The following is a 17817-nucleotide window of genomic DNA, read 5'->3' as shown; positions in this document are numbered from 1 at the left end:
TCCTCTCGGAGAGCGACAACATGGAGCAAGCAGTATCGGTTATACCGCAGATAGCGATTCTACATGCTGCATCATATGCGAGACGACAGAAGAAGACCTACAACTTCTCAACAAGGTCTCCCGAGATGGGAGACGTACGTAAATATTCTCACCTCAATAAGCGGACGAATAAGCTATACATCTCCGTCGTTCTCCGGAACGTCTCTCACTCTCGTCGTATCGCTCCGTTCGCTATTTACGGCGGCAGGATAGGCGGGCTCTCTCGCGCTATTTGCTGAGGGGCTATTTATTTTTCGACGGTCAGCGATAACGCGCTCAGCGCGACGGATAGGCCCTGACCGCCGAAAGAACGCTCTCACTCGCGCGCGCGATCAGCTTCCGCTTTATCTTTCCGCACGGCGGAGACACAATTAAATCCTTCGCGAATGAATTAACGCTAATTGCAGGCGTTTCGCGAGCGCGTATATTACCGTGGGTATGCCCCGTAATTTCGCGTTTATTCGCGAGAACGCGCGCTGACGAATAATCGGATAGACGCGCGGACGAGCGAGCGAGCGAACGCGCGCGCGCGCGCGCGCGCACGCTGAGCTCGACGGAAAAGTTCCGCGCGGAAATAAATTAACGAGCGGTGTATACGCGCTGTCGTCATTATCGTCGGAATCGGGGTAAAACAATCGTTCATTCATTTATCGAGCGCCATACAGGATGCACGCTTCGATTCGCGCTCGGTACTAAAGGCTCATTTCTGCCGCAGGATTTTCGCCTCGGTGTCACGGCTGAATTCAACGTCAACGGCAGAATTGGCGCAATATAGCATTCCTCGACGGATATCTCGTCTCGACGGAGGAGCGCTCGAGAGATAAAGCTGCTTCTATTTTTCTGCGACTTTATCGTCGCGAGCAGAAAGAAGCTAAAAATTCCACGTTGTTTATTGCCGATTTGAGCACGCGATATATGTTTACGGCCTGACGCGACGACACGGTCTGAAAGTCGCCCAGTGTAAGACAGGCTTAACACCCCGGCCGTCTCGCGGTTAAACGGACGATTAGTCCGCGGACGTGTTGATCGAACTCGGAGACGCGAGTCCGAATGAATTTATTATCGCGCCGCGCGCCTCCTCGGCTCATTCAATTAAACCGCGATCGCCGATCGCGTCGGTGCCGAACGCGAGCGATGCTCGCGTAATTAGTGAAACACCGTCGTCGACTCTGCGCTCTTTATTGACCCAGTGCCGCGAACTGCTCGACAAAGACGGACTTTGTCGGCGCTCCTCGTCCTCCCATTAATTAAGTCATGCTGCGACGGCGGCACAAGAAGCTCACGATTTGTTTTTCGAGGGACTCGTGCGTGCATGCGTGCGTGTGTGCGTGCGTGCGTGCGTGCGTGCGTGCGTGCGTGCGTGCGTGCGTGCGTGCGTGCGTGCGTGCGTGCGTGCGTGCGTGCGTGCACACGTGCTATGAGCGCATTCACGCATTTTAAGAGCGATCGCAAACGCCGCGCGACTCAAAGTGCAAAGAGGCGACGAGCGAGAGCGAGGGAGAAAGAGGGAAAGGCTGTTTGTTGTTCCGGGATGAGCGCCGCTGGAACAATCGCTAATAAAAGCGGTTGTCGATAAATATACATAATCTTGGGTCGCATTGTATATTTTTCTCTTGAACGGCCGTATATACCGCGACTGTCGGAGAAAAACTGCGAATTATGAGCGAGAATAACGGAGCGAGGCAACTGCTCGACTTAATATCGATTGATTCTCGCTTTGGACCGAAGCTGAAAATTGAGTCGCGCGGCTCTATCAAGTCATATTAAACGTCGAAAGTGCAACCATCCATCGTCATTTATTGCCATGAATTTCGGATTATTGTGGATTAGGACAAGTCAAGTTCGATTAGAATAAATATTGATCTGTTATGTCAGATAAACATACAATCATAGCGTACAAATAACAAATCTGGGAATTTAGCGCAATACTAATAGTGACACGTAACGTTATCGGAATACTCTTGGCATTAATTAAAGTTGCAGCAATTAGGCGCGCGGATGGGGTCTTCGGGAGTTTGTCCGCTGCAACATCATTTTCTAAGAAAAATACCAATTAAAAAGCGCGCATTTTCACGTGAGCGTGTACACACAAAGATACACGTGTATGCGTGCGGCGGGGATGGGAGACGCGTAGTTTCCCTCCGTCGTTCTCTCTTGAGGGCTGCAAGAGGGCGGCAATCCGCCGTCGGTGGTTTCTAAATGTATCATGACGAACGTGCCGTTCTCTTCTAACGAATTGCCTCTCGTGTCTGTCGTCGACGCCGCGCAACTTGTCCATAACTACAAAGCCTGCCCGCGGCAAGTTCTCCCGAAGCCGCGCGACCTCTTCACCGCCCGACGCGCGCTTGCCTTTTTGCCCTTCCCGTCGAGATCACAGAAAAGCAATATAAAACGCGACCGCTCCGAGAGAGACAGAGAGGGAGAGAGGGAGGGAGCGTCGCCGAGCCCCTCGGCGATAGCCGGGGAAGCCGAGAATATTTTGCGATGCTAATCGCGAAGTGGACGTGCCACTTTTCGTGTACGAGCACCCGCGAATGTGTTTATCCTTTGTTCACTGCCGCTCACTGTTGACTTTGCGTCGGTGCGATAATTTTAATCACGGTCTCGCGAAAGACCGGAGCGTGTTCGTGCTCGCGCGCGCGCGCGCGCGGAACGCGAATTTCGCGGATGTGAATTTTGCGAACGGGACCGTGAAAAGCATCGACAGCTCTTGACAGCGTGAATTACGCGAGCGCGGAGAGATTCTAGTTTTACACGCGATATATAATAAGTTGGAATTTATCGGAAACAATTGCGCGCGGACCGATTAAATCGCATGGTAATTGTAATTCGATGAATTCTAGTCGATCGCGCGTCCATCCGCTCGCGCGCGCTGTGCGCGGAGCGCGCAATATTTGATACGGTCGCGATATTTTCTAAATTGCACATCGCGCCGCGGATGCGCGCGTTATAATTTCATCGCGCTCACGTCTCCCCGACGACGAAGCCGACGCGACGACGACGGGTCCGAAACGTCGCCGCTTTTCCGCCGCTCCGTCTCTAACCGTGTTAAAGAGCCGGTGCTTTAGAAGACTCTTTTTTACGTTGGCACCTGTCGTCGAGTGCTCCTGAAGAAGGACATTCGGCTACGTCAGCACGTATCGTACCTCTCTTCTTTGCCGGAGGAAACTATCGATTGATGCCCTGGCATGCGCCCCTCGCACGTATACACCCTCACAGCTTTCCGCCTCTCTCTCTCTCTCTCTCTCTCGCTCTCTCTCGCTCTCTCGCTCTCTGTCCCTCTTTCTCGCTCCTCTCGGCCGCTTTCTCCGTCACTCTCAGCCTGGTTTTCCTCTGTGCTTTGCCTCCGGCAGGAGGGTGCGCTCCGCGCTAAACACTTGCGCTCATGGGGTCGAAAAGAGCTCTGTAGGACTCCGTTTATCCGTACGCGTTTTATATTTGTAATACCTCCGCTACACCCTTAAGGTGTTTACGGAAGCTCCATTAATATTATGCCTGCGCGCGACTTCCATGCTCGTCATCGCGCGTCACCTCGATTTATTAGCATTTATTTATGCGGCACACAGATGCTGTTTTTTTTTTATCCACTCTCCGAGAGACGACGCGGCGATTATAATTAGAACGTTGTGATTTAGAAAAATCGTTCTCTCTACTTCCCCGAGCTATCGTCTTCCGCGCTTTACGCGCGAAGTGAAGACTTTGTATGTTTTACACGCGTAATGCATTTATTTTATGCTTTTGAGCTGGGAGTGTTTCCTCGTTGTGTCGAGATCACTCGCTTGTGATCAACAACCGTCCAAGTATTCGTGCCCGACATTTCCCGCCGTTTCCGAGTTTGTTGTCATCGTTATTATATATTGGAAATTGGTTTCCCTTCTTCGTATCGCAAGCTCGCCCCCAGCCGAGGCCAGCGTCCCGCTTAACCACCTGTTCTTCCCCGAGTCCGACAAGAACAATGGCCACGATTATTAACGCTATTAGAAGTTGACCCACGATGCCCATTTCGATCGCGCAACTTCTTGATTAAGACCGACAAGAAATTACCATTATACGCTGCCCGACAGACGATCCTTCCACCAATGGTCTCGGTTCCGCTCGCCCCCCCCCTCTCCTGCCTGTATCCGTCCTGTGCCCTTCGCCGTGCTATTCGTAATGTTCAGAGACGGGGCGATGTCCTTTTTGCAGACAATCTTCAGGGTTTAATTAAGGAACTTGGAAGAGCGGATGAACTCGATGAATGGGGCGGACGAAAAGCGAAAGGGCGACACCGGGGAAAACGGGGCTACGGCGGAGGGGGAGAACGAGGTAGAAAAAGAGAGTCAAATGTTCTCCACTAACCAGGGTCGAAGAGCGCGAGTGCTCCTTGGTCATTCCAACGAGAGTCCCCGCCGTATACGCGCGCCGCGCGTATTGTACGTGCACGCGTGTGCGCGTGTAGAAACTCGCACGCATGACGGCGCAACGCGTTCGTGTACATGGCTTTAAGAATTGTGCGCCACCCTCTTTGTCGTTGGGGCGCGGAAAACAAACAGTCGACTCGGCTCGACAATTGAGCAAGGGAGGAAGAGAGAGCGGGGATATGGGAGGGGGAAGGAAGGAGAGAAAAAGGCGAAATAGTGAGACACTGATGGAGTGAGAGGAGAGCGGGGAGGGGGGGGGAATTCTGCGATCGGGCAAAGGAGGCCAAACGAATTCGCGAATTACATCTCGCGAACGCGGGAGAGGAAGAATCGAGAGCGGAGGAAAAGTCTAACGGAGGCAGAACTAAATTTTGTTTCAGCCTTAAATATATTTTCCAAGGTCTGAAACATATTCGATCAGACTGCGGACAATTGTTCAAGCTGACGTTAGATCGCACCGCGCGGGAAAGGCGATCGTTAAAAATGCAATTTGCGCGAGAAGGACGGAAATCGGCGTCAACGGGCGCATTCGTTGCTTCTCTTCGCGCGCGGTTTATCCTTTCTCTCTCTCTCTCTCTCTCTCTCTCTCCCTCTCTTTTAAGCTCGAGTGACGTACGCGCGCGCTTTTTGCCAGAGCCGTGACGTCGCTCTCGTGCGATACACAATTTCCTTTTTGATCTCCGTTACAATAGCGTAAGGGTTCTTGGAGGAGCCGAAGGGGAAGAACTCTCGAGCCTACGTCGATCGTCGTCGCGTGCCGCCCACGGAAAGTCAGCGATTTAGAATACGGATATCCGAGGGGTTAATGACGACGTTGGTTAATGATGATGGCGGCTTTGATGTGCCGGCTCGGCTCATAGTAGAAAAAAGCCTCCCGCTTACGTAATTGTTTTGTAAACTGAGCGCGCGATGCTTTGACGGCGACGTCACGTGGGCGTGGGACTGGAACATGTATATGTGTGTGTGTGTGTACGTGCGTGCGTGCGTGTACGCTTAATGAGGGAAAAGTCTCGGCGTTCTCCCTCGCACGCGCGCCGATTTGCGGTCGATAATGGGGTTCTCCGAGCGATTTAGATCGCTCGGAACTAACACGCACGGCGATCGGTGATTTAATTATAAGCCGCTTTTCCTATTTAATTATCAATCGAATCGATCGCTGTGTCGCCTGGTGTGCTGTGTTTAATCGATCGCCACGCGCGTTAAGGTATCGCGAATTGTTTGACTGTATTCCGTCATCGTCATCGATACTTGCCGTAACGATTACAGCGTGCGTTGCGCTTCGTCGAAAGCGCCGATATGCGACGACGATCGCTCCTCTTCCTGACACACAAACACGGCTCTAGTCCGCGGATAGACGGCGAGGGTGAAACGTACATGGACATTTTTTGCGCCTCGCTCCTCATATCGAAGTTATATAAGAGCTGTGCAAATATCGCGCTCTCATATGCTCGAGTTATGGCATTTATTAGTCACCTAAGGTCAATATTATGCCGCTTAATAACATTTCTCATTAAGACGTACACTTGGCATGAGAGTGGGACACACGTACACATATATTGGTACAACGCAGGACAAAAGGAGAGAAGAATAATCGATCGCAGTTCAATTACTCTCACTGTTGGATAACGTATGCGGATTATTAATTATTCTGTTCTCTCTCTCTTTCTCTCTTTCTCTCTCTCTCTCTCTCTCTCTCTCTCTCTCTCTCTCTCTCTCTCGCGATTTTATCGAATATGGAAGTATCGCTCTTCCCCCCCCCCTCTCTCTCTCTCTCTCTCTCTCTCAGTCGCCGCAATTCGTTTCTCTCGTCGGTAATTCTTTAAACCCGATGCTTTCTAACGCCCATAATGCTACGTGTTACAATTGTTGCGTGCGCTCATAGAACAACGAGAAAACAATGAGCGGTAGATTTACCGGGTTAATTAGGTGTCGGCAATAAACTTACCGTTACGTGTCCGGCATTACAGCAATATTATGTCGAATGACTGTGCCGGTTAGGCAATACCGTCGCTCATACGGCACGTATGCGATCGCTCGAACTTTATTACTGCGGAATGAGAACATTAATTGTGACTCTTCACACCATTATCGGCCATTACGTCATACGAGAACGTTCTATCCTCGCGCCTACAATAGTTCTCGCGCGCGCGCATCCGCGCGATGGGCGATTTTCAAATAGAAATTTCATTCCCGATCGCATGGCTAATTTTCCGTTTTCTCTCTCCTTTTTCTTCCCTCCCGTCTCTTTCGCCGACGGGCCGGCCGGCGGTCGACTCCGGTCTCTCCCGTTCTCGCGTTTCGCGAAATAAAAATAAAAAAAACAAAGAATTCACTTTTGTACAAACTTTATTCGCCTCTCTTTCCGGATAGTCTCGAAATCCAGTCAATTCGAGCGCCTTTGAGTACGGATACTCAACGCTTCGAGGGTGGCTGAATAGCCGCCAACTCTCCCCCCCCTCCGCACCCCTCCCCACCCGTTCTTCCAATCAAATCCACTTGGCGAGAGACGGGATAACGAGAAATTCCTCTATGGGCAAAGCGTTGCAGGAATATCTGGATATCCGATTCAATAAAAGGAAGCAGGAAGGTGATGCGAGAGAGGGCGGGAGTCATAAGTCGCGCTGGAGAGGAGAGGAGAGGAGCGCGCGCGGGGCGCGCTACGTATATAGCGGGCGGCCTCTTCCGCTTTTCCCGAGGGAGCCGCCGCCGCTGCCGCCGCCGTTTACACGGTGTTTGCGGGGGCGCGACATTTATCTCCGCGCGGGCGTAACAAAGGCGCGTAATGAGAACATGTGTTGGACGCAGGAAGCTTCATTAGCGAGCCTGTTCCTGTTCGCGAGCCTGCGGCCCATTGTGCACCGCCTAACCGGCCGGCCGGCGACGCACCGATCTTCCGCGATTCTTCCGCGTGGGCCTCGTGTGCTGAAGGTGATGCAACCCCCGTCGCGCCAACACCGGCAGCAAAACCGGTGAAGCCCGAGCTCTCGCGCGGAAACCACCATTGTTCGTTTCATTTCGTTCATCGTTCGTCTTCGCGACATGCGTACTTTGTCGAGAATCGAGTCGCAGTCCAGGCAATCGGGGCTTTAAATACCCGAGCAAAAAATTTTTAGAGCCGTCCTCATGAAGCATAAGGTCCCGATAAAGCTGAAAATAGGATGCCTTAAAAGGGATGCTTCATTATTGCTACATGAAGCCCCGAGATGGATCTTTTAGAGATACCTTAGATTTTACAAAATAAGGCTTTGATAAGAAAAGCTGAGAAGGGCCTTAGAAGAATCTTTTAGGAATGCCTTAAATTTTACGATAAAAGGCTTTGATAGGAAAAGCTGATAAGGGCCTTAGAAGGATTTGTTAAGGATACCTTAGATCTAACAAATAAAACTTTGATAGAGGAAAGACTGATAAGGGACTTGGAAGAATTTTTTAGAGATGCTTTATATTTTACGAAATAACGCTTTAACATGGGCCTTAGAAGAGACTTTTAAGGATGCTTTAGATATGCAAAATCAAGTTTTGTTATAGAAAATTAATAAGATCTGAAGCGTGTAATTGCCATTTTATTACACGTTTCAGATCTTATTTAATTATACCGCAATTAAAAACAAATTTTTTTTAGTTTTATTAGTTGCCATATTCATTAGTCTTTTTCAAGGATTTTTCTAGTATTGCCTTCGTCTTGAAATGCAGCAAACTTTAATAAAAACAGTAGCAGGATTTTTATGTGTAAAGAATGCTATATTTTATCATAAAGTATGCTATATTTTTAAAATAAAAAATTCTTGTTGTATACTAACAATATAAAGGAATAATGAAATTGCAATCTAAATTTATTGGGACGAAAAGAACGAATATTTTTACTCAAGCAATAATAAAAATATTTCCTTATAAGGCTCTTATAATATTGCCTTATAAGGATACGTTAAGCCATTTGTTACACATCTTATAAGGCTTTCGTCTTTCTATCCCTAGGGCCTGATTAATGTTAGAAAAAAATAATCAGGCCCTTACCAGAGCCCTATTAATTTTTCTACTCGGCTAGCGGACGCAGCGGTGATTGATAGCGTATTGGGAGCTGCGAAGGTGGTCGACTTACGACTGTCGTACGACTGAACAAATTTCTTTCCATTTGCAGTCTTCGTCGGGGACCAGGAGCTAATGTGCAAGATGCCAGTGGGTACTCGGCCCTCCACCACGCAGCTCTAAACGGCCACAGGTACGGTACATCCTCGCGAATATTAGAGAGAACGAGAGACGGGGGGGGGGTGGCACGTTGTCTCTTGAATCTCGTCGAGATCTCCGTCGAGACGTTCGCGCGTCTCTCGAGATCGATCCGCGTCTGTCGTGCGCTCTAACGTTCCCCGCAACGTTCACTTGCAGGGACGTGGTCAGATTACTGCTCCAATACGAAGCTTCCACCAATGTCGTCGACGCCAAGGGCTCTTCGCCGCTTCATTTGGCCGCTTGGGCGGGGGATGCGGAAATTGTACGATTAATTCTCAGCCAAGGGCCGTCGGTGCCGAAAGTGAATCTTGCGGTTAGTAATAGCAGAACATCGATCTTACGACAGTTCCGGTCCGCCGTCGCGCGGCGCGGCGTGCCGATGAAGCGCATGAATCGATCATTGCGGGCTGCACGTTTGGGGTGTCTCCGGCGCAGCCAAAGTGCGTCTTGTCGAGCATCGCGCAGAGAGAGAGAGAGAGAGAGAGAGAGAGAGAGACTTTACGTACCGAAAGGAGAAAAGGAGGAAAGGAATGAAGAATAAAGGGGGCGCTGCGGGGGAGGGGGAGGGCGGAGGGGGGGGTTCAGTCGGGACAAGTTGTATAATTGTATCGCGAATCAGCGGCGTGCGTATAATCCGAAAGAATCTAAATATCGATTTTGCTTATAGACAAAGGATAACGAAACTGCACTGCATTGTGCGGCGCAGTATGGGCACACGGAAGTGGTGGCACAGCTGTTGCACTACGGATGCGACCCTAGTATCCGCAACAGCCGCGGAGAATCTGCGCTCGACCTCGCCGCACAATATGGCAGGTAAATTGCGCACGCGACCACGTTTTTCGGCGCTTCTCTCGGCTGCACACACACACATTTCTCTCTCGCGGCCGCGCGTGTAGTCGGCAGTTGCGCGGCTATGGGATCTCACGCACGATCGATAGCGGCGCGCTCCTCGTGAGTCCGGCGCGGCACGGACGAGTGCAATCGCCGATGCGCGACGTAATCGTCACCCTTCTTACAGATTGGAAACCGTGGAGCTGCTCGTGCGGACGCACCCTGAATTGATCGAGCCGCTGCGTAATTCTTCCTCGTCTCTGATCTTCCCGCACACACCTTTGCACCTAGCCTCGCGCAATGGCCACAGGTAAGAGAGTTTCGCCCCTCGACTTGCGGACACGAGCGCGAATACAGCCACCGAACGCCACTCTCGTTGAGAATAACGCTTGAAAATCCATTCGCACACTCGTCAGTCTCTCGCAATGACGCCGTCTCGTTTAGCCCGGTTGCGCTTTATTTTCGCCGGTCGCTGTCGCTTCCGGGTTGCGCTCTGCCGTCCACGGCGGCGACGCCGATCGGATCCGTAATCCGACGCCGCCATCGTTCGGGTCACTCGTTTGTGTTTATCTAAGGACCGCGTATCACTTCTTCCCGCGAAATGGTCATGCTAATTACTGGATAATGCGCGACGTGTATTGTATCCGAGTACAACAATGGACTCGTTCGAGCTAACCATAACGATGTCGAGCCATTTGCAGCGCTGGCCATTAGAGCCAATCAGTGAGCACCGCGTTGCGTAATCCCGTCGAATGCGATATATACGTCCTCCGACTGGCATGATCCGATCCAATCCTCTACTGGTTACACGTCCCATATTACCGTCCCGTCGATTGCCCTCTCGTCCCTCCTCGAGCCACGCGAATGCGTCCGATCGCATCACGCCGGCAGCCGCTCTGTCCATCCGTGCGGATTGCTGACCGCCTCCCGATTACGAGAATCGTATTAATCACTGCCGCCGAAACGTATCGACCTATATTAATCGCGACCATAGCAGCGAATAGTCGCGATTCTATGCTGCAGCGAGATATCATTCGTTGTGAACGGCAGAGAAAGAGAGACACAGACAGACAAACAGACAGAGAGAGAGAGAGAGAGAGAGAGAGAGAGAGAGAGAGAGAGAGGAGGGGGTGGGAGGGGAGGGGAAAAAAACAGGATTCATCGGCATCACAGCCGGTACCGTGATCTTCGTAATGTCGAAATACGGAGAAGAACGCGTGTCGCGTACGCGCGTGTGCGAGGTAAATAATATCGTAATCATAACCATGTACTCCCGCCGTGTAATATTATTCGATTAATTGAACCGCGTAATGGGATGACAAAGGAGCGAGCGGATAATCGATTACACCAGGCCGATGTGATGATCAGATGGCGGAGATTAATGTCTCGCCGTAGTATTCTTCGACGACTACGAAGTAGTCCTTCGGTGCCCGCCGCCCCCCTCCTAACCCTTCCGCGGCTGCGGTGGCGACTTGCGTTTCACGGTGACGTCTCCGTTACTCCCGATCGTGCAGCATTCGGTCCACCGCCGAGCGATTCGCTTTCGTTTAACAGGACGATGTCCGTAATCCCGTTGAGTTTTGTTTTTTTGTTCGTTGTTTTTTTTTCGCGTATAATCGACGTCACGGAGACGGGAGAGGGAGAGAGAGAGAGAGAGAGCAGCGAGGGGACGAGCGAACGGTCGCGGAACAGCCCGGTTGGCGGTCGAATCGAATCGTGAATCGCCACGAAACGGCAGTCACATTGTAATCGGGTATAACGCCGGTTTTTCTATGCAGCCTCGCAGCCGGTAATCGCTTTAACCGTCGCTTGCCGCTTATAATGCGATCGTATCGCGATATACAGTCCGGTGGCTGCATTTTCCGTCCATGTCGACGTGCGAGGGTGCAGCAGAATTGACGGGGGTGGCGGCGTGAGGCGGAGGAGGGAGGGAGGGGGAAATAGAGAGGGAGAGAGATAGCGCGAGCGAGCGAGAGCGTGCAGAACGTGACATTTTATCGCTCGAATTTTGGTTAAATAACGGCGCGCGAGACGTTTGCGCCTGTACGAGTGTGAACGCGTACGCACGAACTGTTTGAACGTTTTGGACTAGGTCAGCGTCTCTCAAACCGTGGCTGCGGCGGCCTCCGTGACGGGATAACGGGACCGACAAGAGAATCTTCTCGATACATCGATAAGAGGTTACATAAATATCTTCGTCTCGTACCGTCTGCAGTCACTCTCACGAACGATCGTGGGAATTCTTCTCCACTCACGTGGGACGAAATTAAAGAAGCAGCCATACGTCATGTGTCGTCGCCTCGCGCATTTCTGCCTCTTATTCCGTATATATAGTAATATAGATTTTTCTCGTCCTCCCTGACACGTCATAAATATTCCCTCGACTAATCACAAGTCTCTCCTCCGACATGCCGAAGGCATTCCGAGGATCGGTATTACCTTGACTTTGGTATCGGCGAGTTTGAGAATCCCTGGGGGGTAGGTGTACGCGCGCACGCGGGCACGTACGGGGGTGCGTACATTGCGACGGTCGAGCTCACGCACGCGTTTCACGCGCGCACCACGATATTTAGTGGATCTACCAGCGGCAGCTATATCGGGGGCTAGAGCAGAGGGGGGCTGGCAGCAGAGAGGGATCAGTTGGCAGCAGGCAGGCAGGCAGGCAGGCAGGCAGGCAGGCAGGCAGGCATGAGGGGTTGGGGGAGGCGGGAGTAGCGACGGCGGTGGCGGCGGCGGCGGACGCGGAGTAATGTCTATTATCGGATTCAATATCGGTGCTCTCGGTAAGCCAGTATACAAATACCCCTATGCTACGGTAATAACAACATAGGTGCACGTGAATCCGATCTTCGGCCGTCAATACTATACACGTCGGACGACTGCGGTCACCGTAGTCGATGCGCAGCGCACCCTCCTCCTGGCAGAAAAGCGGCGAAATCTGCGTTTTAAGTTTTCTCGGTTAGGCGCCGCCGGCGGATGCGTTTCTGGAATTTCGATAATTCGCGCTCGATAACGACCGCTGAAGGCTGAGCTGAAGGCAACTGGAGACGCGCGTTCCTCTCTCTCTCTCTCTCTCTCTCTCTCTCTCTCTCTCTCTCTCTCTCTCTCTCTCTCTATTTCATTGGGGGAGATTCCCGAATCCGATCTCTATCTCGCCGCCTGCCAACAGTCGGGAGGGGAGGGTTGTTATTTTATATTTTCCCGAATATGTCTCACCTATAGATCTTTCAGGTACAGGGTGTCTAAATTCTACCGACAATTGTCGTTTTTGGCAGGACAATTTCGTGTTGAGAAATGAGGAAAAGAATCTTACAAAGAACATCTCCGCGAAATATGTGTCTCCGATTTCGACGAAACTCGGCATATTTGTAGAGTAGCCAAAAATAAAAGACTCATATTTTTGTATCAGCAATGGCTCAAGTTTAAGGAATAAAACTGGCACTCAAAGTTTCATCCCCTTTATGCTATCTCGATAATTATTGCACATAGGAAAAAACTTTTTAAACAAAAACGCCATTGTACGCCATAAAAACTGTATAGTTTTTGTTTAAAAAGTTTTTTCCTATCTGCAATAATTATCGACATAAGGGGGATGAAACTTTGAGGGGCAATTTCATCTCTTAATCTTGAACCATTGCCGATAAAAAATATGGGTCTCTTATTTTTGGCTACTCTACAAATATATCAAGTTTCGTCGAAATCGGAGACATACACTTCGCTGATGTTCCTTGTAAACATATGTCCTTAAAAGCTTAGGTTTACCCTTCAGGAGGCGATACAAAAAAAATACGTCGCAGGTTAAAAATGTTGATACAACACATCTATTTTTGAAGATATCTATCAGTTTCGATAATTTCCGTTTTTGTTGCGAGTGAAATAAAAAAAAACATATTCTCTTCCGTTAACATTATGGGCCTGTATTTTAGAACAATCTTTGCAAACATATGTGCCTAGTTACTTATTTTTTCTAAAACGATTTAAGACTATGAGCAGCTATATTTTAGAAACTAAGTTTGAGGGGGAATGTATTTTTTTCACCAAGACTTTCTTACTTATTCTTTTATGCGGAATCTATCTTGTGAGTTTTTCAGTGGAGTTTAGGTACATTCTGCTCCTTCTTGTGAGAGTTTTCAAGATAAGATACAAAGTACAGATATTCCCCCTTCACTATCCACAGAAATGTCATCTTCCTCTAGTTTTCTTCATTACGAGTAAAGTTGAAGAAAGATCGAGTGCCTGCGTCGCAGGCTGCGTCCTTTTCAGATATCCTCGCACGGACTCGTGCCAAGCGTTCCGTCTGCGTAGAAAAGTTCATGGCTTTGTTTCTGTTTCTTGTTTCGCAGGACGATGATTAACAAAACACGATGCTATCTGGTTGGCCGTGTCAGCGATTGAACCCCAAGTGAACCCCAAGCGCGATTCCCCGAACAATCGCGGGAACGCCTAGCGGGTTTCTTTATTAACACTTGTCACGCACGCGACACGCAAAACGAAGCGCAATGAGATGCTGGCATAATTTTGTTGCAGAGCGGTCGTGGAGGTTCTCCTTGCCGCTGGAGTTGACGTCAATACGAGGACGTCAGCGGGCACCGCGATGCATGAGGCGGCGCTCTGCGGCAAGATGGAAGTGGTACGGGCGCTTTTAGATCGCGGAGTGGATTTGGGCATTAGGGATTCCCGGCAGAACACGGTGCTTGATCTTCTGGGACAGTTTCCGCCGCACGTCACTCAAGATATCACGGCGGTGATAAAAAGTACGCTCGCGTTTGCCTGCAGGCATACGATTTATTTTCTTCTTCCGCGCAACATCATGACCGATATGTGTGTGTGTGTGTGTGTGTGTGTATATATATATATATATATATATGTATACACGTACACACGCACACACACACATATATATATATATAGGTACAAGGGGTTGCGTAATTAGTGGGACTCTCGCCGCGCGAAGGTACGCGCGCTTTTAGTTTGCCGCGGCGCGTTTAATTAAATCGCCCTTAGCCTCGTATAAAAATTTGCGCGTGTACTCGCACGACGTTACGCTATGTGATTAATCAGGAGCTCCGCTGCCGCGTACGCTGTGCGATTCGTCGTGCGACACCGCCACCAATCCCGCCGTCAGTGGCTCGATTGATATCGCCGATTCGCGTATATGACGTGTCCGAAAAAAAGAGAGATCGGCTCGAACTTCTTCGGCCTTCGGCCTTCGCTCATTCTTCTCGCTCTCGCCGCGCGATGAGATTGTCCGCGAACTCGCGGCGGGATGAGACGCGCGCGGAGCTCTGTGAAAGCGACCGTATTGCGTAGGCGATTACACGCATTGCCGAACTCAAACAGGGCACCGGTCTTCCTCCGGTGTGGAGAGCGACGCTGACAGCGAGAACTTGCCGCCGATTCCGGTCCAGGGTGGCGACTCATTGGGCAGCCCCTACGAAAACGTTCGCCCGGGGGATGATCTCTCCCCCGCGGAGGGGACGTCGCCTACTCAGTGGCAGTTCTATCATAAGCCGCGGGACGACGATCGTCGCGTATCCGGCACTTCCGTCATGTCCTTGTGAGTATCCACCGCCCGCTTCATCCGACGCATGCGTGCGCGCGCGCGCGCGCGCGCGTGTGTGTGTGTGTTGTGTGCTGTATGTTTTTTACGGTGTATCCGGCGCTGAATCGTATTTCTGGCCTGCTCGCGCACGGAGTTACCACGACATACCGCGAGCAGATAACGATACGCGCTCGCGCATATGCGGTACGTGTTGGTGACACTAGCGAGATATTAATCCGGTGGCGGCAACTGAACACGTTAAGCTATGTCGAGCGGAATATTACGCGAATATTATGAGCGTATAATAATTAGCGACTCGTAAGACAGCGTAATAATATCGACGCGTACACACACGCCGTTTGATAAGTACGCCCCTACGCCTACGCGTGCAAAAACTGGGGCATTAATTAACGTCAACTTTGGCGACACGCGCGCGCGCGCATGGCGATACGCTGCTCGAACGGATCGCGTTCATTCCACGCGCTCTTACGAAGGTAAGAGTCGCCCTCCCCCCGCGCGCGCGCGCGCGCGCGTATTACCGCGCGCATACTCGTGCATTCTCATGTATTACCATCCGAGCAGATCGCGCGACTTCGCGCGTGCAGTGAGAAAGTGCTCCCCTCGTACTCTCCCTTCCCTTCCGCCCGCCCTTCACCTCGCTCTCACTGCCTTTCCCCTATTCATCCGGATAGCCGTCTTCTTCTCTGATGGTCTCTCGAAGGGAATAAAAACCGCGCGACGGCATCGCATCGCGGTGGGTAAGCGCGGCGGCGCGCGGCGATATTTTTGCAAAAAAAAAAGACTCCGTATAATATAGGTGCGGCGTACGGCACGGCACGGCACGGCACGGCACGGCACGGCACAGCACGGCACGGCGGCCGCCCGCCGCGCCGCGGTGCTTTAATATAGGAGATGTTGGACAAACAAAAGCGTAGACGTGGACGGAACACGGAGTGAATGAGTGAGTACCGGCCAAGCTCCGGGATGATGACGGCTGGCGCTGGCGCTGGCGCTGCTGCTACCGCTGCCGCCGCTGTTACTCCGCAGGAGGAGGAGGAGGAGGAAAAGGAGGTGGAGGAGGAGGGGGAGGAGGAGGCAGAGGGAGAAGGTTGGAGGTGGAGGTTCTCGGACCGAAAAGGGAACCTGGATATATGGGGTGGCGCGCGAGAGGGTGGCGGAAAACGGAGGTGGAGGAAGAGGTTGGAGGAGGTGGTGGCACGGCCGCCGCGTGTAGCCCCAGCGCGTTAAGCACCGCTTGGCTTGGTTTAATTTTCCTGATGTAGGCAGGCGATGGTGGGTCCGACCGCCTCGTTCGCCCCTGGGTCACCCCCGCTGCATCACCCCATTGGTACTCTCGGTGTGCCAGTGCTACCGCTCTAGCTGCTAAGCCCGACTAGTTGGCTCGGCGGCAGCGCGAGCGAGAAGGAGGGACGATGATGTAGAGGCGAAGACGTAGGGGGTGAAAGAGAGCGGAGCGCTGAGCGAAAAGTGGAGTGCAAGAGAACGAAGGAAGGACAAAGAGGGTCGCGCGACGTGTGTATGTGCGCGCGGCAAGCGGGGGAGAGAGAGTAGAACAGAGAGAAAGAGTGAGAGAGAGAGAGAGAGAGAGAGAGAGAGAGAGAGAGAGAGAGAGAGAGAGAGAGAGAGAGAGAGAGAGAGAGAGAGAGAGTGGGCGATAGAACGTGGGTGCTGGCTGCCGTTGATGTTCTCCGCACTTCTCCACCATCAATGTTTGACGTCGGTAGCCCCGGCTTGGCCGCCTCGAGATGAATCCATCACGTTAAACAATGTAAATGTTAGCCCGTCTCAGCATAAAACTAATAACCATCGCTCTCTTCCCCGTGCTGCGAGAGCGCGCGGCCTCCGCAACCCCCCAGCCGCCGGCTTCTTTTCCGCTTCTCCTCCTCCTCCTCCCTCGGCCGGCGCTCGCCATGTCCCGTCCTCGTCGTCGTCGAGACGTGGCCTCGTTAAAAAGTCGCCGCTCGCCTGTGAATGTCCCCGCGACCGAGGCGTGTTTTGTCAATGGAGAGACTACCGCGTGTCTTTTCTTCGCGACTTACATTTGCATTCTCCCTTATACCGCGCGTTATGTCTTCACTTCTCGCTCTCGCGAGCGCTTTCATTCGCTCGACGACACGCTCGACGATTTTCGCGCGCGGCCTCGCGAGAGATGATCGGACATCGCTAGTGTCGCGGACCGAGATGGATTCAGACGGTTCTTCCGCTTCGCGTTGGTTGAACCCGATCTTCTCACTGGTAGTTTTGGCTAGCAGCGCTACTGCGTAGTCCTTTTCTCACTGGCGCATACGACTTATATTGTGTGTTGCTTGGCTTTGGATGTGCGATCGCAAGTGAGTTGGTGACCGATGTCGGTTGATGTAGCGGGATGCGCGTTTTCAGCGAAGACGAGCAGAACGGAGAGCCGGTGAACGGAGTACGGAGGGCCCTCCAGCAGACAGAGGACTCCGACCCCAGTTCCGTCTTCGACAGCGTCTTTATGTCCCTATCCGACACTCTCAACTCTATAAATACTCTCGAAAGTTCCGACCAAACTCCTGAAGATATACCACAAAACACTAGCAAAAGAACACCATTACCACCCGACACCACACGGTAATGACATGCATACATTCTGCACAGTATAGTTGCAATACTAGATACGACACGTTACTTTTTTTTTTCATAACGGGTCAGTCGTCGCGTTGTTGACACCAAGTCGTAGTTGAGACTAGCGTTAGCCAACATATGCATGCACTCTCGTAGAGCGTTCGTCGCGCGCGT

At 51.5% G+C, this 17817-nt stretch overlaps 1 protein-coding gene across 2 annotated transcripts in view; it reads left to right on the top strand.

Moving 5' to 3' along the window:
- Positions 1-17817, top strand: part of LOC105180587 (uncharacterized) — a 63769-nt gene that overhangs the window by 1472 nt on the left and 44480 nt on the right. The window contains exons 2-8 of one of the 2 annotated variants that reach the window (XM_025307215.1): positions 8575-8655; positions 8820-8976; positions 9331-9476; positions 9682-9804; positions 14022-14248; positions 14835-15051; positions 17437-17649. In XM_025307215.1, coding sequence (XP_025163000.1) covers positions 8575-8655; positions 8820-8976; positions 9331-9476; positions 9682-9804; positions 14022-14248; positions 14835-15051; positions 17437-17649 — 1164 coding nt within the window. The remainder of the gene's footprint in view (positions 1-8574; positions 8656-8819; positions 8977-9330; positions 9477-9681; positions 9805-14021; positions 14249-14834; positions 15052-17436; positions 17650-17817) is intronic. The other variant, XM_025307216.1, reaches the window with a different exon arrangement.

This window comes from Harpegnathos saltator, unplaced genomic scaffold, assembly GCF_003227715.2.
Source record: "Harpegnathos saltator strain DR-91 unplaced genomic scaffold, Hsal_v8.6 scaffold839, whole genome shotgun sequence".
Taxonomy (NCBI): domain Eukaryota; kingdom Metazoa; phylum Arthropoda; class Insecta; order Hymenoptera; family Formicidae; genus Harpegnathos; species Harpegnathos saltator.
This window is presented reverse-complemented; position numbering and strand designations above follow the sequence as displayed.